Source organism: Callithrix jacchus, chromosome 6 (genome assembly GCF_049354715.1).
Source record: "Callithrix jacchus isolate 240 chromosome 6, calJac240_pri, whole genome shotgun sequence".
NCBI lineage: Eukaryota > Metazoa > Chordata > Mammalia > Primates > Cebidae > Callithrix > Callithrix jacchus.
Genome location: NC_133507.1, coordinates 61518985 through 61546965, shown reverse-complemented (window position 1 = coordinate 61546965; position 27981 = coordinate 61518985). Strand labels below are relative to the sequence as shown.

General features: G+C 39.1%; 1 protein-coding gene across 4 annotated transcripts in view; it reads right to left on the bottom strand.

Moving 5' to 3' along the window:
- STK39 (serine/threonine kinase 39) overlaps positions 1-27981 on the bottom strand; it is a 316648-nt gene that overhangs the window by 115865 nt on the left and 172802 nt on the right. For all 4 annotated transcript variants that reach the window (XM_035304622.3, XM_035304624.3, XM_008998770.5 and 1 more), the window contains 2 exons: positions 19444-19506; positions 17603-17673 (listed from right to left, as the gene is read on the bottom strand). In XM_035304622.3, coding sequence (XP_035160513.1) covers positions 17603-17673; positions 19444-19506 — 134 coding nt within the window. The remainder of the gene's footprint in view (positions 1-17602; positions 17674-19443; positions 19507-27981) is intronic.

The window sequence follows — 27981 nt, the reverse complement described above, 5'->3', positions numbered from 1 at the left end:
TCCACATGTTCTCCAGCATCTACGTCTCCAGATAATTTAATGATCACCATTCTAACTGGTGGGAGGTGGTGTCTCAATGTGGTTTTGATTTGCATTTCTGTAATTATCAGTGATAATGAGCACTTTTTCATGTTTGTTAGCCTCATATATGTCTTCTTTTGAAAAGTGTTCATATCCTTTGCCCACTTTGAATGGTTTTCTTGTAAATCTGTTTTAGTTCTTTGTAGATTCTGGATATTAACCCTTTGTCGGATGGGTAGATTGCAAAAATTTTTTCCCATTCTGTTGGTTGCTGGTTCACTCTAATGATTGTTTCTTTTGCTGTACAGAAGCTCTGGAGTTTAATTAGATCCCATTTGTCTGTTTAGGCTTTTGTTGCCAGTGCTTTTGGTGTTTTAGTCATTAAGTCCTTGCCTATGCCTATGTCCTGAATGGCTTTGCCTAGGCTTTCTTCTAGGGTTTTTATGGTGTTAGGTCTTATGTTTAAGTCTTTAATCCATCTGGAGTTAATTTTAGTGTAAGGTCCAGGAAGATAAGGAAGGGTTCCAGTTTCTGCTTTCTGCACACTGCTAGCCAGTTTTCCCAACACCATTTATTAAACAGGGAATCCTTTCCCCATTGCTTGTTTTTGTCAGGTTCGTCAAAGAGCTAATGGTTGTAGATGTGTGGCATTTCCTCTGAGGCCTCTGTTCTGTTCCAGTGGTCTGTATTTCTGTTTTGATAGTAGTATCATGCTGTTTTGATTACTGCAGCCTTGTAGTATAGTTTGAAGTCAGGTAGTGTGATGCCTCCGGCTTTGTTCTTTCTGCTTAGAATTGTCTTGCCTATGCGGGCTCTCTTTTGGTTCCATATGAAGTTTAAGGTGGTTTTTTTCCAGTTCTGTGAAGAAGGTCATCAGTAGCTTGATGGGGATAGCATTGAATCTATAAATTACTTTGGGCAGTATGGCCATTTTCACAATATTGATTCTTCCTAACCATGAGCATGGAATGTTTCTCCGTATTTTTGTGTCCTCTCTTATTTCGTTGAGCAGTGGTTTGTAGTTCTCATTGAAGAGGTCCTTTACATCGTTAGTTGTATTCATAGGTATTTTATTCTCTTCATAGGAATTGTGAATGGCAGTTCATTCTTGACTTGGCTTTCTTTAGGTCTGTTATTGGTGTATAGAAATGCTTGCAATTTCTGCACATTGATTTTGTATCCTGAGACTTTGCTGAAGTTGCTTATCAGTTTAAGGAGCTTGTGGGCTAGGATGATAGGGTCTTCTAAATATACAATCATGTTGTCTGCAAATAGAGACAATTTGATTTCCTCCTTTCCTAATTGAATACCCTTTATTTCTTTTTCTTGCCTGAATGCTCTGGCTAGAACTTCCAGTACTATATTGAATAGGAGTGGTGAGAGAGGGAATCCTTGTCTAGTGCCAGATTTCAAAGGGAATGCTTCCAGTTTTTGCCCATTCAGTATGATACTGGCTGTGGGTTTGTTGTAAATAGCTTTTATTAATTTGAGATACATTTCGTCAATACCTAGTTCGTGGAGGGTTCTTAGCATAAAGGGCTGTTGAATTTTGTCAAAGGCCTTCTCTGCATCTATTGAAATAATCATCTGGTTTTTGCCTTTTGTTCTGTTTATGCAGTGGATTATGTTTACAAACTTGCGTATGTTGAACCAGCCTTGCAACCCTAGGATGAAGCCAACTTGGTCGTGATGGATAAGCTTTTTGATGTGCTGTTGCAATCTGTTTGCCAGTATTTTACTGAAGATTTTTGCATCTATGTTCATCATGGATATTGGCCTGAAGTTTTCTTTTATTTGTTGCATCTCTGCCAGGTTTTGGCATCAGGATGAGGTTGGTCTCATAAAATGATTTAGGAAGGATTCTTTTTGGATTGTTTGGAGTAGTTTCAGAAGGAGTGGTACCAACTCCTCTTTGTATGTCTGGTAGAATTCAGCTGTGAACCCATCTGGACCTGGGCTTTTTTTGGTTGGTAGGCTATTAATTGCTGCCTCAACCTCAGCCCTTATTATTGGTCTAGTGAGAGTTTCAACTTCTTCCTGGTTTAGGCTTGGGAAGGTGCAAGTGTCCAGGAATTTCTCCATTTCTTCCAGGTTTCCTGGTTTGTGTGCATAGACTTTTTTGTAGTAATCTCTGATGGTAGTTTGTATTTCTGTAGAATCGGTGGTGATCTCCCCTTTATCATTTTTTATTGTATCTGTTTGATTCTTCTCTCTTTTCTTTTTTATTAATCTGGCTAGTGGCCTGTCTTTTGGTTGATCTTGTCAACAAACAGCTCCTGGATTTATTGATTTTTGAAGGGTTTTTGTGTCTCTATCTCCTTCAGTTCTGCTTTGATCTTAGTTATTTCTTGTATGGACTTTTGAGTGTTTTTGATCTTGCTCCTCTAGCTCTTTCCATTTTGATGATAGGGTGTTGATTTTAGATCTTTTCTTGCTTCTCTGGTGGGCATTTATTGCTATAAATTTTCTTCTAGACATTGCTTTAAATGTGTCCCAGAGATTCTGGTATGTTGTGTCTTTATTCTCATTGGTTTTGAAGAATATCTTTATTTCTGCCTTCATTTCATTGTTTATCCAGTTAATATTCAAGAGCCAGTTGTTCCATTTCCACGAAGTTGTGTGGTTCTGAGTTAGTTTCTTAATCCTGAATTGTAATTTGATTGCACTGTGCTCTGAGAGACTGTTATTTTTTCTGTTCCTTTGCATTTGCTGAGGAGTGATTTACTTCCAATTATGTGGTCAATTTCAGAGTAGGTGTTACGTGGTGCTGAGAAGAATGTAAATTCTGTGGATTTGGTGTGGAGGGTTCTGTATATGTCTATTAGGTTTGCTTGGTCCAGATCTGAGTTCAAGTCCTGGATAGGCTTGTTAATTTTCTGTCTCATTGATCTGTCTAATATTGACAGTGGAGTGTCAAAGTCTTTCACTATTATTGTGTGAGAGTCTAAGTCTCTTTGTAGGTCGTTAAGAACTAGCTTTATGTATCTGTGTTCTTCTATATATTTTGGATCATTAGCTCTTTTTGTTGCATTGATCCTTTTCCCATTATGGAATGCCCTTCTTTGTCTCTTTTGATCTTTGTTGGTTTAAAGTCTATTTTATCAGAGACTAGGATTGCAACTCCTTTTTTTTTTTTTTTCTCTCCATTTGCTTGGTAAATCTTTCTCCATTCCTTTATTTTGATCCTATGTGTGTCCTTGCAAGTGAGATGAGTTTCCTGGACACAGCACACCAATGGGTTTTCACTTTTTATCCAATTTACCAGCCTGTGTCTTTTGACTGGGGCATTTAGTCCATCTACATTTAAGGTTAATATTGGTGTTTTTTTTTTTGAGACAGAGTTTCACTCTTGTTACCCAGGCTGGAGTGCAATGGCGCAATCTCAGCTCACCACAACCTCTGCCTCCTGGGTTCAGGCAATTCTCCTGCCTCAGCCTCCTGAGTAGCTGGGATTACAGGTATGCGCCACCATGCCCAGCTAACTTTTTGTATTTTTAGTAGAGACGGGGTTTCACCATATTGACCAGGATGGTCTAGATCTCTTGACCTTGTGATCCACCTGCCTCGGCCTCCCAAAGTGCTGGGATTACAGGCTTGAGCCACTGTGCCCGGCCTAAGGTTAATATTGTTATATGTGAATTTGATCCTACCATTTTGATGCTAACTAGTTGTTCTGACCATTAGTTTACACAGTTTCTCCATTTTGTTGATGCTTTTTACCATTTGGTACATTTTTGGAGTGGTTGGTAGTGGTTATTCCTTTCCTTGTTTACTGCTTCTTTCTGGAGCTCTGGTAAGGCAAGCCTGGTGGTGACGAAATCTCTCCGCAATTGCTTGTCCATAAAGGATTTGATTTCTCCTTCGCTTATGAAGCTTAGTTTGGCTGGATATAAAATTCTGGGTTGAAAGTTCTTTTCTTTAAGAATATTGAATATTGGCCCCCACTCTCTTCTGGCTTGTAGGGTTTCTACTGAGGGATCTGCTGTGAGTCTGATGGGCTTCCCTTAGTGGGTAACCCAACCTTTCTCTCTGGCTCCCTTAGCATTTTTTCCTTCATTTCATCCCTGGTGACTCTGATAATTATGTGCCTTGGGGTAGCTCTTCCTGAGGAATATCTTTGTGGTGTTCTCTGTATTTCCTGGACTTGAATATTGGCCTGCCTTGCTAGGTTGGGGAAGTTTTCCTGGATAATATCCTGAAGAGTGTTTTCCAGCCTGGATTCATTCTCTCCATCACATTCAGGTGCACCTATCAAACGTAGATTCGGTCTTTTCACATAATCCCAAATTTTTTGGAGGCTTTGTTCATTTCTTTTCATTCTGTTTAATCTTGCCTTCTCATTTTATTTCATTGAGTTGATCTTGAATCTCTGATATCCTCTCCTCTGCTTGGTTGATTCGGCTATTGAAACTTGTGTATGCTTCGCAAAGTTCTTGTGTTGTTTTTCAGCTCCATTAAATCATTTATATTCCTCTCTAAGCTGTTTATTCTCACCAAGGTTCTTAGTTTCTTTGCATTGGGTTACAACATGCTCTTTTGGCTCAGAGAAGTCTGTTATTACCCACCTTCTCAAGCCTGTTTCAGTCAGTTTTCATTCTCCACCCAGCTTTGTTCCTTTGCTGGTGTTGAGTTGTGATCCCTTGGAGGAGGGGAGGCATTCTAGTTTTTGGTGTTTTCATCATTTTTGTGCTGGTTGCTTCCTATCTTTGTGGATTTCTTTACCGGTGGTCTTTTTTTTTTTTAAGACCGAGTTTTACTCTTGTTACCCAGGCTGGAGTGCAATGGCGGGATCTCAGCTCACTGCAACCTCCGCCTCCTGGATTCAGGCAATTCTCCTGCCTCAGCCTCCTGAGTAGCTGGGATTATAGGCATGCACCACCATGCCCAGCTAATTTTTTGTATTTTTAGTAGAGACGGGGTTTCACCATGTTGACCAGGATGTTCTCGATCTCTTGACCTCGTGATCCACCCACCTCGGCCTCCTAAAGTGCTGGGATTACAGGCTTGAGCCACCGCGCCTGGCCTACCTGTGGTCTTTAGTTCTTGACTTTCGGATGGGGTCTCTGAGTGGATGTCCAGTTTGTTGATGATGAAGTTATTTCTTTCTAACAATCAGGCCCCTCTGCTGTAGGACTGCTAGAGGTCCACTCCAGACCTTGCTTGCCTGGGAGTCACTTGTGGCGGCTGCAGAACAGTAAGGGTTGCTGCCAGTTTCTTCTTCTTTTATCTTTGTCCCAGAAAGATACCCGCCAGATGTCAGCCTGAGTGCTCCTTTATGAGGTGACTCTTTGGATCTATGGCAGTCAGGAAGCTGCTTGAGGAGTCAGTCTGTCCCTTACAGGAGCTCAAGTGCTGAGCTGTGAGCTCCATTGTTCTGTTCAGAACTGTTGGGCAGGTACATTTAAGTCTGCTGCAGCGGAACTCATAACCACCTTGTTTCCCAGGTGCTCTGTCCTAGGAAGGTGGGGTTTTATTTATAAGTTCCTAATGTGCTGCTGCCTTTTTTCAGAGCTGCCCTGCCCAGCAAGGAGGTATCCTACTCACACTCTGCCAGCAGAGGCATTGCTGATATGCTGTGGGCTCTGCCCAGCTTCTGTGTGAACTTCCTTATGGTTTTGTTTATAGAGTTATAGTTAGAACTGCCTCGGTGATGGTGGTCTGCCTCAGTAATGGTGGATTGCCTCTGTAGTGGCAGACTGCCTCCATAATGGTGGACTGCCTTGGTAATGGTGTACGCCCTTCCCCCAACACAGCTGGACAGTCCCAGGTCCAGCTGCACTTGCTGCGAAACAAGAGCATTTCAGATTGCTGGTCTTTGTGGGGTGGGACCCACAGAGCCAGATGACCTGGCTCCCTGTTTCAGCCCCCTTTTTTTTCAGCTGAATGGGCAGCTCTGTCTCCCAGGTGTTCCAGGCACCAGTTGAAAAGGCCACCCAGATTTGTGTGAGTTTTTGTGCAGAGACCCGCTGCGATGGCTGAAACAGCTGTGCTGAAAACTCGTGGCACTTTTCTGCCCGGGAATCTCCTAGTCTATGAGCAGTAATAACTCATTTGGAAATGTGGTGTTCACTCACTCTCTGCATTGTTCTTGCTGGAAACTGTACTCCAGAGCTGTTCCTATGTGGCCCTCTTCGATCCGCCTCCCCTCCACTCTACTTTTAAGGTTGATATTGGTGTTTGATTCCTGGCACTGACACTGGTCATATGACACAGCACAATTCACCCTACTTCTCTGAGATGAAAGCTCCCCTGAAAATGCCCTGCCTCAGAGAGATAGCCATGGGTAAGCTCTACAGAGGCATGCCAGCTTCCATCATTTAGCTGCCTACATGTGTTTGGCTTCACTATTCTTTTAGTGAAAAAAGAATGAGGAAGACTTTTTTTTTTTTTAACTAGGAAACCTTCTACCAAAGAAGGCTCTGTGGGAAGAAACACAGCACATCCACACTTTAACATGTGAACAATGAGAGTTTGTCCTGAGACCTAGAGGTAGGAACTGCCAATAGATACTCTGACAAGCCGACAGGAGGTAACACAGCAGGGTCTAAATGGAGGGCAGGGAATACTTGGGCAAGGCCCTTGTTTAGCATCCCTTCTTTTATTCTCTGACACAGAACCTGTCCTCACAGTTCTTGCCTGCTGGACTGTTTGCTCAGATTTCTAGGACTCTTCACACCTTCTATGAACTTTTGCTTCTTTCTCATGAATCTTTTCATGTCTTTAGATAGATAAGCATGCAGAAAAAATGCTTTAAAGTAGGTACCTTAAAAAGTCCATTTTTGTCTTAACGGAGAAGTATTTAAAAGAACAAAATGTAGGAGATTATGTCAAAGGGATTAATTTGCCTTGGAATTTTTGTAGTTGAAATCTAGCAGGCTGGGTGCAGTGGCTCACACCTGTAATCTCAACACTTTGGGAGGTCAAGGTGGGTGGATCATCTGAGGTCAGGAGTTCAAGACCAGCCTGACCAACATGGTGAAACTCCATCTCTACTAAAAGTACAAAAATAAGCTGGGCATGGTGGTGCTGTCTGTAGTCCCAGTTACTTGGGAGGCTGAAGCACGAGAATAGCTTGAACTCGGGAGGTAGACATTGCAGTGAGCCAAGATCACACCACTGCACTCCAGCCTAGGTAACAAGAGTGAGATTCGGTTTCAGAAAAGAAAAAGAAAAAAAAAAATAAAGAAATATAGCAAAGGAGTATTTTCTGTACATATATCCACTGTAATATCAAAATAAAAGCTGCAAATAACATCTTGTGAAGCATCTTGATACCATTGTTTGTAAAATACACCTTTCATTAAAAATCATTCAGTTGGCACCTGTGCAGTACACATTATTCAGGGTCTTTAACATGCTAGCCATTGTGTAAGGCTCACAGAGCATAAAGGTGATCTCTCATCTCCTCCAACTGTTGTGTACAACACAGGCTACTTCTTCTAACCCCTGGGTGCTCACAGCAAGCGGCTAAGGGAGGATTTTTTAAAGAATAAGCTTTCGAAGGAAGTCTCCAAAAGAACAGCTTCAAAATGGAACCCTCTTACATTTAGAAATAATTCAGTTTTGTAGCCTCTCAGTACAGGGACCTCGTTAAAACCCTGCTGTAAGAACTCAGCACCAACACAGAGCGAGGAAGCCATGTCTGCTGCTACACAGATGATGACAACCTCTGCTGACCTAAGAGCCAGAATCAGCTCCTAAGTAATCCCCATGTGCTTTGATACTGGGCTTACTCAGTTCTGTATCTTCAGGCTTCTCAACGTCTAAGAGCATTTCACTAAGGTCAAAATTCAAGGCTAAAAGAGATTTTCCTACTGGGCAGTTTTCAAACATCATTCTTGTACATTTAATCTTTGATATGCTACAATACTGACAAACTGGGAACTCCCTCAATATCAAATAATACTTTTTCAGTAATACAAGTTTTGGTGCATTCAATCAAAATACAAGGAAGCCATGAGAAAGGATTCTATAGATTTGTATTCATCAATATGGAAAGGTATCCAGGACATACTACCAAGATAAACAAAGCAGATTAGAAAACAATGTGTGTTGTTTTATAATAAAAGTTCATATAATAACATTTAAAAATTTTAAAATCTACATTAACATGTATGTAGAAAAAAGTCTGGAAGAATATTTATCAAGAGGCCAATAATTATTTCTGGGTGGTGAGATTATAGATGATGTGATTTCTTTATTTTCCATTTCTCAATTTCTAAGATGATCATTTATGGCTTGAAAATAAAGAATAAATATCTTTAAAGAACTCTATATATCCTCTATTGCTCAAAGTATTTGTACTCACAATGTCCTCTTGCTCAACTGTCAAGAAAAAAAAACAGTATTATCTCAGAATGAATGGTTTTTCATTCTTCTATTCTGCTTCCTTTGTACCAAATTTTTCTGAATACAAACCTTCTTTCCTTTAGTATGTTTACCAGCAGAATGATTCTGTATATGCCAAAGGCAACACCTTACACGACCTTCTATCACTGTATGTATACTATCTCCCTATACCATATCATCAATAACACTGAATTAGTGTCGGAAGACCCATATGCCAGCCAGCTGGAGAATTACAGCTGTGACCGCAGGAAAGCCACTTAACAACTCTGATCTTTCGGTTTCATCTGTCAGCAGCAAATGTAGGACAAAAGGAAAAACTAAATCAAGCAAGTGATGTGGCAGTGCCTGAAAAATTATTAAAACACAGTAAACGCCAGTTGATATTTGCAGCAGCATCTTTAGCATCTCCTCCAAGAAAAATATTTTCCAATATTCCTCTCATAACAGTTAATGATGAGTTTGTTGGGAAACATTGTTAAAAGAATATTTGTGTGAAACATTAATGAGAAGACAGGTAAATGTAACAATCCCCAAAATACAGGAGTTTCTTACGGTATTCTAAATGGGACTGAATAGAGTAAGGCCACAGGGTCAGGGAAGAACAAGGACCAACATGTTAAACTGACCGAGGTTCCGGACCCATCTCTGTTTCTTATGAGCTTTATGGTGTTAAACAAATTACTTCATTACTTTAAATCTTAATCTCCTACCTGTGAAATGCTGGTAACAACAGGATGGATGCCATGGTGGTTTTATGATGATTAAACAAGACAAAGCAAATAATGTGCTTATCGTAGTTCCTGGCACATAGTAGGCATTTCATCTTTTTTAAAGATACCACTCGCTAATAAAGCCAAGATGTGCATCAGTGACTCCAATTCTCATACAAAAAAGAAAATAACCAAAGGAGAACAGCCAAAAATGAAGTAAAATTGCCAGATGTTTTTCTGGATCAAAGCACTGTATTTCTATTAAATTGCTACCTACATATACCACTCTACCAAAAAACAAATGTGGTCTTTTCAGAAAAAAGTTAAAACGGGTAAACCCCTTACCAAAGACTAAAGCCTGACACTGCCCCTGGACTCGTTCTATTACTCTTCTCAAAATTTGGTTGAAAAAAAACAACAACAACAACAAAAAACACTGGTTACTATGGGAACAAGCACATCAAAGATAACATCTAAACAAAAGGGCTTTCACCTTCCTCCAACCACTCACAGCTCTTAGTTTTATCTCTCTTCTTACTGCATTTATCACCCTCTACCTTATATTATGGTCACTTGTGCGGGATCTGATCTCTCCGCCTACATGGTAAGCTCTCTGAGTGCAGAAATCTTGCTTTATTCATCTTTGAATTTTCAACAAAGCCTTGCACAAAAAAAGCAGTAAATAAGTAGTTTGCTGCGGTGGGGGAAAGAACATGTACTAAAAAAGCATTGTGTAACCGAACACTATGCCCACACAATTTAACCTTTCAGGGAAAAAATTAATCAAGCCTCCCAGCCACTTGACTGGTAAGAATTATGCAATTAACCCTATTTTACAGGCTGAAGAACAGATTAAGAATTCTAATTCCTCCTGAATGATGATGGAATTAGAATTCTGGCATACTCATGCTAAAACGGTGGTCAACTTCGTTTCTAACACATTCAGCTTTCTTTATGAAATCATAATTGACTAAGTCTGTTCTTTACAAATGGATAAGTGTATCTTTTACTAACAAAGCTAAAATAATAAATTGAATTAGGCAACAACTGTCATGCTGAAGGATTTCTGTTAAAATAAATATTCCACACTAGAGATCATTTTTCCCTACCAGCATGAAGCTGCCGTGCTGATCTGGGGTCTTTAACTGGTCCCTCAAGGTCTAATGATACTGCTACATAATAATAAGGTAAATTCATGATGAGCAAGTTGATGGGACACAACATGCCAGCATAACTATGTAGGAAAATTGGCAGGGCTGCCTTCAGCAAAAGTGTAAATGCCATCCATAGGGCTGAGCTGTCAAAGTATGAACAGCATCTAAAACAAAGGAATTAATAATTTAACTGATAGATTTATCATTTTCCAAGTAACTAAGCCTAATTCTAATAAACATGTTTTATGCTAAATGCATGACTATTTTATTTGTTGAAAAATATACTAATGGAAAAATATTTGTATAATGCTTGACTCAACCCAGAAACTGTATTACCATCTACTGACAGTATATAAATTACAAGATGGCCCACTTGGTATTTTTCTCCTGAGATTAGTATTTGGGAGGATTTCCTTATCTTGTACTGGCTTTCTGATGACTCACTTTTTTTATATCATTAATGACATTATCATATATACAATGGACAAGAGAATATTTGCAAAACACAAAAGAAAAAGGCAAATCTGCATTTTAACGATCTCCAGCACTTAACACTGAGCCTTAAGGTCTAATGCTGTTCTCCAATGTTGCATATAACAGCAAATTAAAGCAATAGTATATTTTTTTCAAAGAAGAAACTACCCTTTTGCCTCCTCAGATTTTTGCCTACGATCTCCAGGAATAAATAAATTGTGGAGAAATACACTACCTGTAGCCACAACGTATTTGTCTTTTCTTGCAGAGTGTGACATTTTGAAAAGGAAAATATTTCCCAGTTTCCTACTTAACAGAATGAAGGTGAGCTTCTGGGGGAAGGGGTGGGGGTGTGTAGTGAGGAAGGAAGCCACATTCCCAGCAGATAGGGCTGTAAAATGCTATGTCAAAAAGAAAGTCACAGTGACCTTTCCAAGAGGTAGAGAGGGCAGCGACCCACATAGCATTAGTTAAGGACTGATGAAAAGTTGGCCTGAACTAAAGTCTCCTTCTCACCAGCCTGTGGAGCATAACACACATGAATATAACACCCAGATAGGCTCAGGGAATAAGAAATGCAGTACCCAACAACCATGCATTGCATTGAGCAGTGATTCAGAGTGAGGGCATATACAAATCCATGTGTATGTGTGCACATGCAGGCACAGATGTGTGTGCATGTAGATATGTATATGTACAAATGAATACAAATGTATCAGAGTCTTGAATGGAGATGGAAACAAATGAGGAAGGTGCAAAAGAGGGCATGGATTTTTAAAATCTCAAAAACATCAGTCAAGAGCAGTCTTCCAGCTCCCTATCACATAGGATGGTTTAGGAAATAGCTTGTTCAGGCAGAGAGGTGGTGCAAATGATCCCAAGTAGATTTCAAATGGGGAATGGATATAAAGAAATTGTGCAGCGGGGAACAACACTGGATAGTGGGGTTTTGATACTCAAAGAGCTTGTAACTTTGAAGGCTATAAAAGAAGGAAGTCAGACCTTTGAAGGGTGCTGGAGTGAGAGAAGGGGGAGGGGACTGTCACTCTACACACAAGAGATCAGTTTGACAGCAATTCTATTACTCGTATTTATTTATGACTTAAACAGTGTTTCTAAATTGGGGGCCCATTGCTATGCTCACAGAATCCTCTATGAATGTTTCATTTTCATTTATTTATTTACTTTTTTGAGACACAGTCTTGCTCTGTTGCCCAGGCTAGAGTGAAATGGCATAATTTCCGCTCACTGCAACTTCCACCTCCCAGGTTCAAGTGATTCTCATGCCTCAGCCTCCCGAGTAGCTAGGATTACAGGCATGCACCACCATGCCCAGCTAACGTTTGTATTTTTAGTAGAGACAGGGTTTCACCATATTGGCCAAGCTGATCTCGAACTCCTGGCCTCAAGTGATCTGCCTGCCTTGGCCTCCCAAAGTGCCGGGATTAGAGGCATGAGCCACCGTGCCTAGTCCTCTATGAATGTTTTTACATGTTGTGTTTCCTTAATTATCATCATGCGTGCACGCGCACACACACACACACACACACACACATACACTTTCTCTCTTACGTGCCAGGTCATTATTAATCTCCAGTGATCCCCATTCCAGCCTGTTAATCCTTCCACATTTCCCCAGAAAATCTACTCTCTTGCTTTCCTACACAATCATTCTCTCTTCTAAAACCTCCATCACCTTCTTTTCCTTCCTCACTCTCAGCTAATGACACTCCCTGTTTTACTGAGAAAACAGAAACAGAAGAAGACTTCCACGCAAGGTATAGTCTCTTTGCACCTCGATCTGCCTCCCCTGCCTGCCTTCCCCTGATGGTGGCTGCACCATCCAAGAGATGACCTCTCCTTTCTCCAGTCTAACTGATGTCTGGGGATCATCGCTGTTCACCCATTTGAGAACATCAGTCTTGCACTGTCCCCTCCCTCATTCAATTTTTCCTTCTCTATTGGATCGTTCCCATTCATCTGTAAACATGATTTTTTTTAAAAAATCTTCCTTTACCTAATATTCTCATTGAGCTATCACTCCATAGTTTTGCTCCTGTGTTGAGAATTTCTCACAAGAGTTATCTGTACTAACGAGTTTTCGATCCTTGTTATCCCCTGTTCTCTCTTGTCAATCTCTTGAACACAATGGGACCAGGCTTTTGTCCCCATCACTCCACTGATAACATTCTTGTAAAGTTCAGGCATGCACTTCATTTTGCAAATATACTTGATCTAGATCTACTGATAGCATTTGATGCAGGTGTTCACTTTCCCTTTCTTCAAATACTTCCTCTATTTGGTTTTTAGGAACATCACTCTCTTCTGTACCTCACCAGCCTCTCCTTCTCAATCAGTGGATGCTTATCTATACAACACCAGTGACAATAGCAGCCCACTTTTCTTCTCTGCCATCACTTATTCCCAGATGATTCCACTCATTTCATAACTTTAAATGCCATAGGCACCAACAGTTCCCATATCTACATCTCTAGCCCAGACATCTTTGAAATCATGCATCCTAATCCCTACCTGATATAACCTCATAGACAACTCAAGCTTAACATGTGCAAAACTGAGTTCTTGATTCCATCCCAATTACAACTCCAACTCTCTTGCCCATCTCAGGAAATAGTAACTCCATTCCTCCATACTTTCAGGCCAAAACCTGGTATTGTAGGCTAAGGGCCCCAACATGGGCCCTTAATGCTAAGGCCCTGCATCATCCGTCCTCTTGAGCATGAACAGGGCCTATAACTATGATGGGATGTCACTCCTGCAATTAAGTTGTGTCATACAGCAAAGGTGAAGATGTAATTAAAGTTCCAAATCAGTTGATTTTCAGTTTATCAAAAGGGAGATTATCCTGGGTGAGGCCAGCTTAATCAGGTAAAAAAATGGAAATACCGAGGCCTTAGGGGTGAGGGTGGAGTGGGGGAATTGGTCTACGGCTGCTCCTGAAAAGGAGAGCAGTCATGCTGTAAACTGTTCATGGGCTGTATGTAGGAGCTCAGGGCCTCAATCTACAACTGCAAGGGGCTAAATTCTGCCAGCAGCCCAAAAAGTCTTGGAAGAGGACCGTGAGCTCTGGATGAGCATGCCTTAATTTCAGCCTGACACTGAGTAGGCTACCCCACTCAACTGTGCCCGGACTTCCAACCTACAGAAACTGAGGTAATAAATGGATGTTGTTTTAAGTTGCTAAGTTTGTAGGTAGCTTTTCACACAGCAAAATAAATATAATACATCTTAGATAATACAGAATACCATCGTTTTCCTTCAGATAACTTGGTATATCAAACATGCAATTTGAATATTTAAATTCTTCCTCTCCCTGGCTCTAGAATGTAGCTCCTTGAGGGTAAGAAGGCTGCCTTTTCTTTTTTTCTACTGGTACATTACAGCACCTAGAACAATGCCATGAACATAGTAAGTGCTCAATAAATATTTATAGAATGAATCAATTTACCATTTTCATTTACTTTAGAACAAAGTGATCACAAAAAAGTAATGGCATTCAACTTAGAATTTTCAAAGGCTGTTTCTCAAACTGAACTACAAGGACATCCCCCTTCCATGCTACTTCAACAATAATTTCTGAGAGTCATGAGTTCACAAATATGAAAAGTGATAGGCTAAATAACTAGCCTGTAAACACTTAGTGAAAAAAATATATACCAACTGCTACATATTGAATTGTGCCCCACCCTGAAAAAAATTCCTATGTTGAAGCCCTAAACCTCCATGTGATGGTATTTAGAGATGAGGCCTTTGGGAAGTAATTATGTTTAGGTGAGGTCATGAGAGTGGGACCCAAGACACCAGAGAGCTTGCTCTCACTTCCTCTCTACCATGTGAAGACTCAGTAAGCAGAGAGATAGCTACAAGCCAAGAAGAGAGCCTTCACCAGAAACCAGTCATGCTGACACCCTGATCCCAGATTCCAGGCTCCACAACTATGAGAAAATAAATTTCTGATGCTTCAGATGCCCAGTCTATGGTATTTTTTTAATGGCAACCTAAGTAGACAAATGTACCAACAATTAACTTCAACATGTGTTCACAGAAAATAAGTCAAACTACAATACATTTCCATTATTTGAAAGTGTTTATATGTTGTTAGATTCAGGAAAATGCCACTGATGTGATACATGTTAATTTCAACAACACATATAATAGACCCTTTATGAAATCCTTCTAAATAATTGGTTACATGTCCACTAAAAGACAGTAGAGTCCATTGAATTTGTTGCTGGTTAAACAACTGTACCAAAGAACATTAATTCATTGTTGAAAGTCACTCCAACAGTGAGTGGTTTCTAACAGATGTCAGAAAACTCTTCTCCCTCAAACTACTAAACACCTTAAACAACGTTTTTGGTAAAGATTAAAAGGCAAGTTAATCACATTGGCAATGGACATATATCCAAACACTGGAACTAATACGACACATTGATGATCATGATTGAAATATACAGTGGACAAGAAATGAATCAAAACCATCAGGTTAATTATTAGTGACAAATAATAAGTTGTATCTAGAGCTGCAGTTCAGAATTAGGCTTGGTAACCCTTTAAAAAAAATCAGCTGTTCTGTTTGGCTGCCGAGTGATGCTCAACATATCACCAATGTGCATGGATATTTCAAAAGGCAATGAAAATTCGGGCTGATTTAGGTGAAATATAAAGTGTGGATTACAAAAAAAAAATCAGATGATCTTAATGTTGCATTACAGCCTGCTCAGAGCACATCTAAAATCCTGTATTTAAATATGGGCGCTACATACAAAATGGACACAAAATAACCACATAAAAAGAGTTATGAGGTCAAATAGGTTTTAAAGAAAGTTAAACAAATTCCCTTCCTATAGAACTTCTTAAAATATTTAATATATTAATATTCCTTCTGATTTCCAAAAAAGGTGTCTGTGCACGCATGTGGGTAGGTGTGCACACACACAGATGGATGAATACTGTGCATTGTCTCTTGACATATTTGAACACTGGACCCTTTCTTCCTGGAGCATCATGTGTGACTAGTTATCTAAGCCACAAACAGGAAAACAACCTACACCCACAAGAGAAAATACAACAAAGGCAGAAACAGACTAAATAAAGGTGAGCAAGTAGGATTGCAAGAGCAATATAGAGAAACTGTATGACATGAAAAAGGCTAAAGATTCTTATAGTATTTTGTCTAAGAAAAGAGAAGAACATGACTTGCAAATATAAAAATGGGTCTCAGAAAAAATAAGGGAATGCATTTGTCCTATATTGCTCTACCGCCCAGGGCAAAACAGTATCTAAAGTTAAGGCTCAGTAGTGTGTGTTTGACACATTTTCCAGGAGACTTTTATCCAGACAGCCCGATACTTCCACTAAGGGGAAGAATTACAGCCCACAGGAGCCCAGAACAGAAAAGTCAGTTTAATCTTCAGAAGGAGGAAGAACCATCAAACAATTAAGGCTTTTTTAGTATTAAAGGGGCAATCATGGAGAAAACGTGAGCTTTAGTATGCACAGAAGCTAGGTAAAACATCCCGAAGGGACACTAAAAAAAGATTCCCGCATATATAAAGTAGGCGATTTGACTGTTGAATTCTAAAGGTCACGTCCAACACTGCATGCTCAGTGGGCTAGACTAAAACCTCGGTAGTCTTGCTTACCACTGCACTTCAATGACAAACATGAACCTGGCTCAGAGTTCCTGGTGCAGAGTGGGCTCCTCATAAATATGCGCTGAATTAATGAATAATTGAACAAGTAAAATATAAATAAAAGAAGTATCTAATTCTAAAGTCAAACAAAAAGGGAATGGGCTATCTCGTTCTTTAGTGATTGCTAAGTTCACTAACTGTGAATAAAAATCAAGGCTTCTCTCAAATGTAAGGAAAACAGCCTTGTAATAATTTCACTTGACTGTGAAATCAACTCTGAACTGAATCACACCAAGGGTACCGTGGGGTTCCCCTGCTAAGTAGGTGAAAATGCACTGGAGACTATAAATCACCATCAGAAATGAGGGGTGATTACGGTGCTGATGATCTTCTCAGATGGACTATGGTAACACAGAGAGGTAGAAACTAACCTTGAGGATGAGCCCGCTTTTTGTACCTACAACTCTGAAAATGCCTAGTAGCCACATGCATTATTTGTTAATGGTGAAAAGAACATATGCATAACTTCTTTTAAAACGTCTTTAAAGATGTGACAGTATTCTGATGGAACTGGTAAACTAAGCTGCTTATAATTAGTTCAAACAGTTTTCCTTTGTCTTGAGATGCCAAATTCTTAGCAAAGAATATCACAAAGATGAACCTTTAAATTAAAAAAAAAAAATCCTTAAAACAGAAAACGCTTTCATTCACTCGACTGCAGAGAAAGACCATACTGTCAGGCACCATATTTGTATCCATTTCCTAGAAGACTGAGATTTCTTTCAAAATATATCTGTCATTTCTCCACAGTGGCTGATCAAACTTGCCACTGAAAAATGTTCTGAACAGGCAACCTGTAGTACAAGCATGGTTTATTTCTGTCAGAGACCGACTGCTGAAGTGTGAAAGAAACTCATTAAAAATCTCTTACTGTGATCTTACATTGTAAAAAAGAAAAAGAAACCTAAGAAAGAAAAGGCAAGGAAAAAAAAAAACTTAATGAAAGGTACACTGAGCCGGCAGACACACTCATATGGTGCTTTTCTTTCTTATTCTTCTTTAGCAAGCAATTAGAAGAGCACAATTAGCCCTGGGAATACAGCATACACTGGTGGTTTGGGGAAATCAAATAAGCTAACGATTTTATTTTATGCTAATATTATGAAGAGTTATCAAAAGAGATTAAAAAATTGTACGATAGGAAAAACAGTACAGAATAAACAACAGTATTATTTACCTTAATCTCAAAACAAGGTTCACGGCACAAGAAGCAGCTTCTCTGAGGTCTTCATTAGCATTGGGAGGGCCCTTTAAAAAGAAAACAGCAAATGGTGTTACAAACTGTATCAGGAAAGGAATGAATAAAATCACAGGATCACTTGATTCATATAGCTGTTTCTTTCTGGAAATTTCAAAACTAGATCCTTATACAAACAGGCCTTGTTTGGCATTGTAACACCTGTGTGAAGGCTATAATGGTACCTAATTCCCACCACAACTGTGGATATGAATGTTTCATACAAAAAGCCTCAGCCATAGGATGGGCATCATGAACAACTTGTATAAGCTGTAGTAAGTCCAAAGAAGCATCAGCTACCTCAAGCGGCACCTCACAACTCATACCATGGACTGTTACCATTGAAACCTGGGGATCGCAAAGGCTGGGCACCTTAAACCCTGCAATGCAGACGAAGGTGGAACCCAGAAGATTCAGCCACTGTTTATCTCTCCTGCCTTTCTCACCTAGAGCCCATTTTCTTGAATATAGATTATTAACCATTGAACATCTCCACCATACAGCCTCTCCCGATTCTCAGGGAATCCTGGGACATGAGTAGATCTTATTGTTGGAGCACAAAAAATAAGGCATTTCAGGTCAAGACTTGGCTCTGCCACTGACCTGAAATGCAACCATGAGCAAGTCATTCTCTGTATCTATTTTCCCATTCACAAAATGGGAGTAATGCCTGCCTTAAAAGGTTGCTGGGAGAATAAAATGATATATATAAAAATGAGTCATAAAATGCTCTCCAGTACGAGTTATCCTAATCCCTCTTCCTGTTTCCTTTACTCTCTCTGCCCTCTGATCCATTATTATTCTTAACTTGCCTTTCATCACTCAACCAATCCCTGCATTTTATCTCAAGGTCTCTTACTGAGTTGCCTGATTCAGCGTAAAGAGCTAAACCGAATCCTGGCTCGGCCTCTAGCCAGTGGTGTGACTGTGGGGGAGCCACTTCACCTCTACAAGCCTTTACTTCTTCAGCTATAAAATAAGGGCCCAGCATTAGCTATCTGACCTCAAAAAGATTTCCTGACTTCCTCACGCCAACAAAATCACTCTAATTATCTCTCCAATATATGGCTATTTTATAAAACACAGACCAAGTAGAACAGAAACGAATTTAAATTGAATATGCAGAGTTTGAAAGAAAGAAAATTATGATCCTGATGGTGGTGATGTTTTACAGTACAACCACTTTGAGAACAAAAGGTCTTGCCTGTTAATTATATAGCAGAACCAGAATGCAAGACTGTGGCCTAGGGAGGCCTTCCCCTGGTTTGCTCAACATCCCTCATCATCACCCACCATGACTCACAGCACACATCTTCTGTCCCATAGCTTTAATAAATATGCATTATAAATGTGTGTCACAGTCACTGGACTATTATTTTTACAAGGCAAGTTGTAGAGATGAATTGGTCCATAAAATTCAATGATAACAGAATTAGGAAAACAGGTTATAGAAATCCAACCAGGAAAAAAAAAAGAAAGTATCAATTAACCACAATGTTCTGGGGCTGGAATATAACAGAATGGTGTCATTTTCTTTCATTTTCTTCTTTTCCACAGTGCCAGCAAACTTCAGGAGCAGTGTGGTAATCAATTCTCACTCCTGAGCCTATCATTTAAAGGTTGGAGGTCCCACAATGCATGGTCAATAGCAACCTATTTAAAAAGAGACCTTAATAAGGTGACACTACCTTGAAATTGTCTATCTTTTTAAAATGTTGGTTTTTTAAAAAATAGATCTGTCTACAAGCATCTCAAACAAAATGACTGGCAGAGAAACATACCTGAGAGTCGTGCACAGAGAGGGACTGTATTTGTTGGGGGATGGTGCTCGAGTTCACTGCAATCTGTTAAGAGAGGCACGGTTACAGCATTCAAGAAAGCCCAAAGGAGACAGGGTGAGTGCAGTTATATTAAGTCCCAATTATCAGCTACAATCGTTTTCAAAAGATCATAAAGCAATGTTTCCCATAGTGCGGCACTTTGACTACCTGTGTTGGAATCACCTAGGACAAGTGTTAAAGACCCGTAGCTCCTCCCAGCCTATGACTCAGAATTCCACAAAGATGGAAGAGAATCTGTGTCTCCACCAAGTTCCCCAAATAACCCTCATTGTGTTTTAAAAGAACCCCACTAAGCTAAAGTAAAAAGGCATAAATTATCGGATATTTTAAATACGATAACTGAAAGATGTCCTAAGATAATTTTTTCTTGTTGCACAATTTCATCTAAGGTTAATGGACCCTCAATGAAAGGATGTTAGCGTTCATAAAACCTTCCCCTTTAATCATAACTATGAGCAATTATCAATGGTATTTCAAAAATACATCAGGATCGTTGCATTTTTAAAAGACACTGACCAAAGAGGAGTGCTAAAGTGATAGGTTATACTCCTCTCTCAAAGTCACAAACCCAACTCTAAGGTTACACCCACATGATTTCTGCCCCGAGCTCCACTTTTGTGAACTCTGCCCTGCAGCAAAACTGGAAAAACAAAAAGAAACTCAAAAACAAACAGCAATGAAAATGATCTCCCATTTCTAAACTTAATATCAATTCTAAATGAAAAATCATCAAAAATTCTTTGTGGCAAGAGCTCTCTAAAGTTTAAGAGCGTAACAATCTTACTTTCCATGCTTCTTCCAAAATAACTATGGTAGTACTGAAGTAATAGGGAGAAGTGTATTGATGTCTGCAATTTACTTTAAAATACATCAAAAAGTTAAGGTGGACTGAAGGATGAAAAGATGGATATATATGTGATAGAGCAAGTACAGTAATGATGATACCTAGATTATGGGTATAGGGAGTTCACTATAAGATGTTTTAATGTTGCTGTATTTAAAATTTTTATAATAAAATGTTAGGAGGAAATGACTATGTTAAAAGAACAGCCTGTATTCATTAACCAGCCAGAGGATCTGGGCCTACTCCAAATGATCTCTTGCAAAGAATCTTTCAGGGTGATTCTAGACTCTTAAATTTGTGATACAACCAAAGGCCACATCAGCACTTGCAAATGTGCTGATTTTAACTTGCAAGCATTTTAACTTCTTTAGTCAAAGAACTCCTGTAATCTGAAAAACCTTAGTGAAATTTATTTAGAGGTGAAAAGTTCTCTTTCCCTTGGGGAGACTCATCTCCCGCCCTGCACAATCATCAGGATGGAGAGCTAATCAACCAGGCAGAGGGCTGGAACCTCCCACACATCCTGCAACCTCACTGTGTAGGTGTAACCCTGAATACAATGAAGAAACCAGCCTCCACTGATGCACAAAGCAATGTGGTAATCCCTCAGAAAATGTGCCGAGATGCACAGGAGAGGCTGGACAGGGAAGTGATATAGTTTGGATATTTGTGCCCACCCAAATCTCATGTGGAAATGTAATCTTCAGCTGGGCATGGTGGCTCATGTCTGCAATCCCAGCACTTTGGGAGGCTGAGATAGGTGGATCACTTGAGGCTAGGAGTTCAAGACCAGCCTGGGCAACATAGCGAAACCCCGTCTCTACTAAAAATACAAAAATTAGCCAGGTATGGTAGTTTGTACCTGTAGTCCCAGCTACTTGTGAGGCTGAGGCACAAGAATCACTGGAACCTAGGAGGAGGAGATTCACTGAGCTGAGATTACGCCACTGCACTCTAGCCAGAGTGACAAAGTGAGAGTCTGTCTCAAAAAAAAAAAAAAAAGAGTCATCTTCAGTGTTGGAGATGGGGCCTGACAGGAGGTATTTGGATCATGGGGTGGATTTCCTCATGAATAGTTTGGACCATTCCCTTGGTGATAAGTGAGCTCTAACTCTTGAGTGCACACAAGATTTGGTCATTTAAAAATGTGTGGCACCTCCTCCCCACTCTCTCTGTTGCTCCTGCTGTCACCAAATTATGTGCCTGTTTTCACTTTGCCTCCCACCATAAGCAAAAGCTCCCAGAGGCTTCCCCAGAAGTTTAGCAGATGCCAGTGTCATGCTTGTACAGCCTGCAGAAACGTGAGTCAATTAAATCTTTCTTTCTCAATAACCCACTCTCAGGTGGCAATGCAAGGATGGCTTAATACAGGTAGCTGCTGTACAAAATATCATCCTGGACAACCAACTGCATTCCTCCAAATGTCACCATTACCGATCCTGTATGGGATTAGGACATGGTGTTTTTGGGTATACTCTTCTAAGTGTAAAAACTTGTAAGAAAGCTAACACATTAAGCAGCTGTCAATTTATCAGGGTTTTCCTTTTCCTTCTAAATAATTTCCTGTAAGATGGACATTTGAGAGAATGAGTATTTTGATGGGAGGGTATATTAGTCCACTTTCATATTGCTATGAATAACTACCCAAGACTGGGTAATTTATCAAGAAAAAGGGGTTTAATGAACCCACTGGTCCACATGGCTGGGAAACCCTCACAATCATGGCAGAAGGTGAAGGAGGAGCAAAGGCATGTCTTACATGGTGGCAGGCAAGAGAGCATGTGAGGGGAACTACAATTTAAAAAACCATCAGATCTCATAAGACTTATTCACTATCACAAGAATCCTACAGGAAAACCCCACCACCATGATTCAATTATTTAGCACCTATCACCAGGTCCCTCCCACAACATGTAGTGATTATGGGAGCTACAATTCAAGATGAGATTTGAGGGGGATACAGCCAAATCATATCAGTGGGGGAAGAAAAGATAATGGATTAATGCTGACCACCACTATGGCAACAGATATTGATAGTGACCTAGGACAGCGTAAGAGAGGAAAAGATCTCAGAATGGAGAGAAGAGACAATATCTGCTTTCCAATTTTTCATAGAGCTCTGTTTAATGGCTGGGTGCAGTGGCTCTTGCCTGTAATCCCAGCACTTTGGGAGGCCAAAGTGGGCAGATCACAAGGTCAGGAGATCAAGACTGTCCTGGCCAACATGGTCAAACCCCATCTCTACTAAAAATACAAATATTAGCTGAGCATGGTGGTGTGCACCTGTAGTCCCAGCTATTCGGGAGGCTGAGGCAGGAGAATTGCTTGAACCCCGGAGGTGGAGGTTGCAGTGAGCCGAGATTGTGCCACTGCACTCCAGCCTGGTGCCTGGCAACGGAGTGAGACTCTGTCTCAAAAAAAAAAGAAAAAGAGCTCTTTCTAATGAACTCCTTTTCTGTCTTCATAAATATTATAGCTAAATGCAATGTGCTATCTTGGATTGGATCCTGGCAAAGACAAGGGACATCAGTAGGCAAATTACAAGGGAATAAACTCTCGGGCTTAGCTAAAAGTTAAGCAGCAATGCTGGTTTCTGAGTTGTAACAAATTTGTGAGGATTACATAAGAAGAGTGAGGGAGACTGCTAGAGGAGTATATGGAAACTCTGCACTCTGTAACATTTCAATAAACCGAAAATTATTCCAAAATCAAAAGGTCATTTTCAGATATACTGTAGATTTCTGAGAACAAATCTACCTTTCCTCACAACTACTCAGAAAGTCAGTCACCTGCAATAACACCTTTTAGAAAGTGGTATCATGAAAGTATCAGGTTAAAGCAGTCTGTGATGACTAAAAATAACCATAATAAAAGTGGAAGAAGAAATCAAATCTCTCTCTGCATCTACATATGGCTATAAAACAAACATGTTTGATAGCTTACAGGCATTTGGAAACCACATTTTCATAGAAATAATTTTTAAAAGCTAACAGTAGTCTTAAAAAAATGTGACAATAGCAATCAGTAATATAAGGGAAACAAATAATTTTCACATTGCATCTAATCTCTAATAAAATTAACTCAATTTAAATACCAAATGTATTTTCTCCTCAGAGCAAAATCCCAGATTTAGAAACATTCCCATAATTAGCCAAGTCTACATTCTTGATAACAAAACGTTTCAATATACCTTTTATGTATATCAATATACCTTTTGTGTATAAAGGTTTTGGGCTTCAGCCAAAAACCTCTCCCACCTGCTTCATTACCCTTGATTAAAGAAAGATATCTTTTCCAAGAGATTTCTGAAAGATTTTCTTTTTTCTTATTTTTATTTTGGAAATTTCTCATAGATATTTAAAACAAATCTTCAGGAATTTTGAGCCCACCAGCTTCCTAGATTCCAGTCTGGGCTTCCGGATTTGAGGAATTCATGCAGTGTTTCTAGCCAGTCCTTGTTCCTAGCTGTGAATCAATATCCTGTGAGCAGCTTTTTAAAAATCAGAGTTGCCTGGACATCACCCCGAATTACCAAATCAGAATCTGTGGGTTGAGTCTAGACATTGCATTTTAAAAGGTTTCCAGCCAGTGTTGTGAATTGTTTATTTTCATGTCACCTAACTGAGATGCTGCTATAAAAAAGTATGTTACTTTAATAGAAGTCTTAGCAAATGCCTTCCTCAGTTAAATGAACCCAAATGAAACTATAAATTTAAAGATGAAGTCAATTTCACTTTTTATACAGAAAATTAGGATATAATGCAAAATTAACAAAAAGTCATAAAACATGTATTTATTATTTTAGAGTCTGACAAAAAGAGATTCCAAATCCACTGGTCAAAAGAAGATCAATGATGGGATAACAGTTGAAAAGTTTCATATAAGCTGAAAAGCTATATAAGCTAGGAAATACTACCTAAGGAAACCATCCTTGCAAATACCACCCCTTCCCCTGACCCCCAAAGACATTAAAAGCATCCAGCTAGCGGGCTCTCTTTGCTTTTATAAAATTCTCACAGTGCTTAATACAGTGCCATATGGAAATAAAGCACAGATTAAATATCTGTTTAATTAATTAGTTATTAATATTAGGATTATTATTAACCTTTAGTCTTCACTGGCTTCCATCAACCAAGTAGAATATGATGATAAACAAATGAAATGAAGATGAACTATCTACTTGTTATAAATTATTAATTACTATTGGGTAACTAATATTTCGGTATTTCTAAAGTATCAGGTTAAGAATACAGGGCCAAATTTCTAATGTTGATGGCTATGAATCTCAAGCTAGATCTGAATCCCAAGATAAGTAATGCAACTCTAAAACCTTACAGATTATGCTGGAAATTCTCTTAGATTTAGGAGGATCTGCAAATATGGTCCAGGATGAGGTGGATCTTCTCAATGTCCCTCTGACTAACATCCCACTCTGGCCTTCTCAGTCTTCTCCAATTAGTACTGTAATACTTGGCCATTCTACCTCATATTTCCTAAGAGCCAAATAGCCCCTCATTCATTAAGCATTCCTAGTGTCGCATATGCTCACTCACAAGTGGATGCTGAACAATGAGAACACATGTGGACTCAGGGAGGGGAACATCACACACTAGCGCCTGTCAAGGGGTTGGAGGCTAGAGGAGGAAAAGCGGGGTGGGGGGGTGGGGGGCTAGGGGAGCAATAGTATTAGGGGGAATACCTAATGTAAATGATGGGGTGATGGATGCAGCAAACCACCATGGCAAGTGTATACCTATGTAACAAACCACTTCTGCACATGTACCCCAGAACTTAAAGTATAATGATAATAAAATACATATGTCTATCCCTAGTGTATTATAGTAGCTTACTCTGTCTAAACACGGTACTAACAAGGCTACTTTTTTGAACTTGGCCTCAATTATATAATGTCTTCTGATCCCTAGAATCACTTCTGACTTATTCATAAATAATATATGCCAACTCACACACCTGTTTAATGTTTGTCTTTCAGTGCATACCCGATTCATGTCATCCATGTACATATATAGTGGCTACTAGATGCAAAAGAAACACAAACTTTCATGTTGCTCATTTTTTTTCATAAAATACTATCTCAATCTTTTAGTGGCTTAGAGTTAAAAAACAACTAAATTGCAAATGTAATGACAAACATGAAAAAACTTATTAAAATGTAAACACTCTGGCAACCAAATGTGTTATTTGGCACAGATAAGCATTTTCACTCTCAAAGTTGTTTACAGGTATAAAGTGCGCTGTCAAAGGCTGTATACACTGATTGGTACAGCTATTGATAGAAACTGCAAAAATTCAAAATCAGCAGACACATAGAGCAATCACAATTCTAAGTACCTATCATTTACTTATTTATGTGTCCGGTGAAATACATACACAAAAACGTTAAGGGAATGATGTGTGTAACGGCAGCCTAAGTGCTCACCAAAAAGGAAATGGTTAAATAAACAATTTTCATTCATCTAATACAATACTATGTGTCAGTTAATAAAAAAAGAGGCAGATCTATAGTTCCTAAAGTGGAAAGATTGCCAAAACAATAAAGCAAGCTGCAAAAATATTTTCTAGTTTTTGTAATTCCACTCACGTTTTAAAAAATGATATGCCAGATTTTTTTTTTTTTTTGAGATGAAGTTTTACTCTTGTTGGCCAGGCTGGAGTGCAATGGCAAGATCTCAACTCACCACAACCTTTGCCCTCCAGGTCCAAGCTATTCTCCTGCCTCAGCCTCCCGAGTTGCTGGGAATCACAGGCATGCACCACAATGCCCAGCTAATTTTGTACTTTTAGTAGAAATGGAGTTTCTCCATGTTGGTCAGGCTGGTCTCGAACTCCTGACCTCGGGTTATCTGCCTGCCTCGGCCTCCCAAAGTGCTGGGATTACAGGCTCATGCCTATAATCCCACACCTGGCTGAACAATTTTCTGCCTCAGCCTCCTGAATAGCTGGTACTACAGACGCATGCCACCACGCCCAGCTAATTTTTGTACTTGCAGTAAAGATGGGCTTTCACCATATTGGCCAAGCTCGTCTCGAACTCCTGACCTGGTAATCTGCCCACCTCGGCCTCCCAAAGTGCTGGGATTACAAGTGTGAGCCACTGCACCTGGGCCTGATTATGCTAGATTTTTTAATGAACACATTAGTGTGGAAATAAATGGGAAAGGTCTGGAAAAAATTCTGTACACTGATGACTTCTGTGGAATGAAATGACAGTCACGGGTGAAAAGGGGAGCAGGATAGAAGTGATCTTTCAGTTTTTATTCTATGTCATTCTCCTATCTTTTTCAAATCATTATTCTATGTCTCTTCTCAGTAAGACCTATCCTGACCAATTCATCTAAAATTACAAACTCCTACTAAACTCCCTGAAGTCCCCCATCCTATCCTGTTTTTTTTCTATCACTCCTATCCATTATAACAAACCACACAATTTACTTACTTACTAAGACTATAATACATTGTTTATCTCCTCCCATAAGAATGTGAGGTCCACAAGGACAGGGATTCTGCTCTAGTTTTCTCACTGATGTATCCCCTAAACCTACTAAGACAGGGCACATGGTAGGCACATAATAATATTTGCTGAATATTTACATATTTAACATTTTTAAATTTCCTTTATAATAGAGAAATAAAATACTCCATGCTTTGCTTACAGAAGGTAGTTTGGGGTAGTTGGCAAACCAGAGGGATACTTTAATTGTAAGCTGAGAGGACACAGGAAGCATCACTGTAGCATCTCAATACAGCTCAGGATAATCAAATGTCAATGTTGTCAAAGGAATGGGTGTCAAAAAACTAGCCTGAGAAGCTGTGCGATAGCAGGTAGGGTTGGTTATTTCTAAAATTTGTTGGAAGTGTTTACATGCAAACACATGTATCCTTTTACATAAATAAAAGGTCTACTCATATGACTCATATGCTTCTTTAATTATAAATCAGTATCTTAACAGACATATGCACTGAGAAATCAAATGAGTCTAGATGCAGTAAACCACCTATGACTTTCATATCCCACTAAAGAAGGTCAGTACTGATGCTTGAAGATCAACTCACAGCATGCTGCATATTCTTTCCCTTCCTGCCTGTGGGGAAAAAATTCTTGCCAAAAAGATACTGCTATTATGACAAATCAGCTATCAGAGCAATTTCAACAAGCACATAGTAAGAGATTATCTTAAATCCTTATGACCAATGTGTTCCATGTGGGGCTCATCACCATTGCTCCTAACAAAGGGGGATGACATCTCTGATCAAAGTTGAGATGTCAACTTTTGGTTGGTGATGAGCTCCAAATAAAAAATATATATACATATATATATAAAATATATAGCTATATCCATATTTTATCTATATTATCTATATATTTAATATAGATATATCTTATCTATGTTTTATATATTATATAATATATATATCTATATTATCTATCTATAAATATATATCCATATTATCTATGTAATATATAATATATAGATTATATAGATATATATCCATATATCTATGTAATATATAATATATAGATTATATAGATATATATCCATATATCTATGTAATATATAATATATAGATTATATAGATATATATAATATATATTATATATATAATTATATATA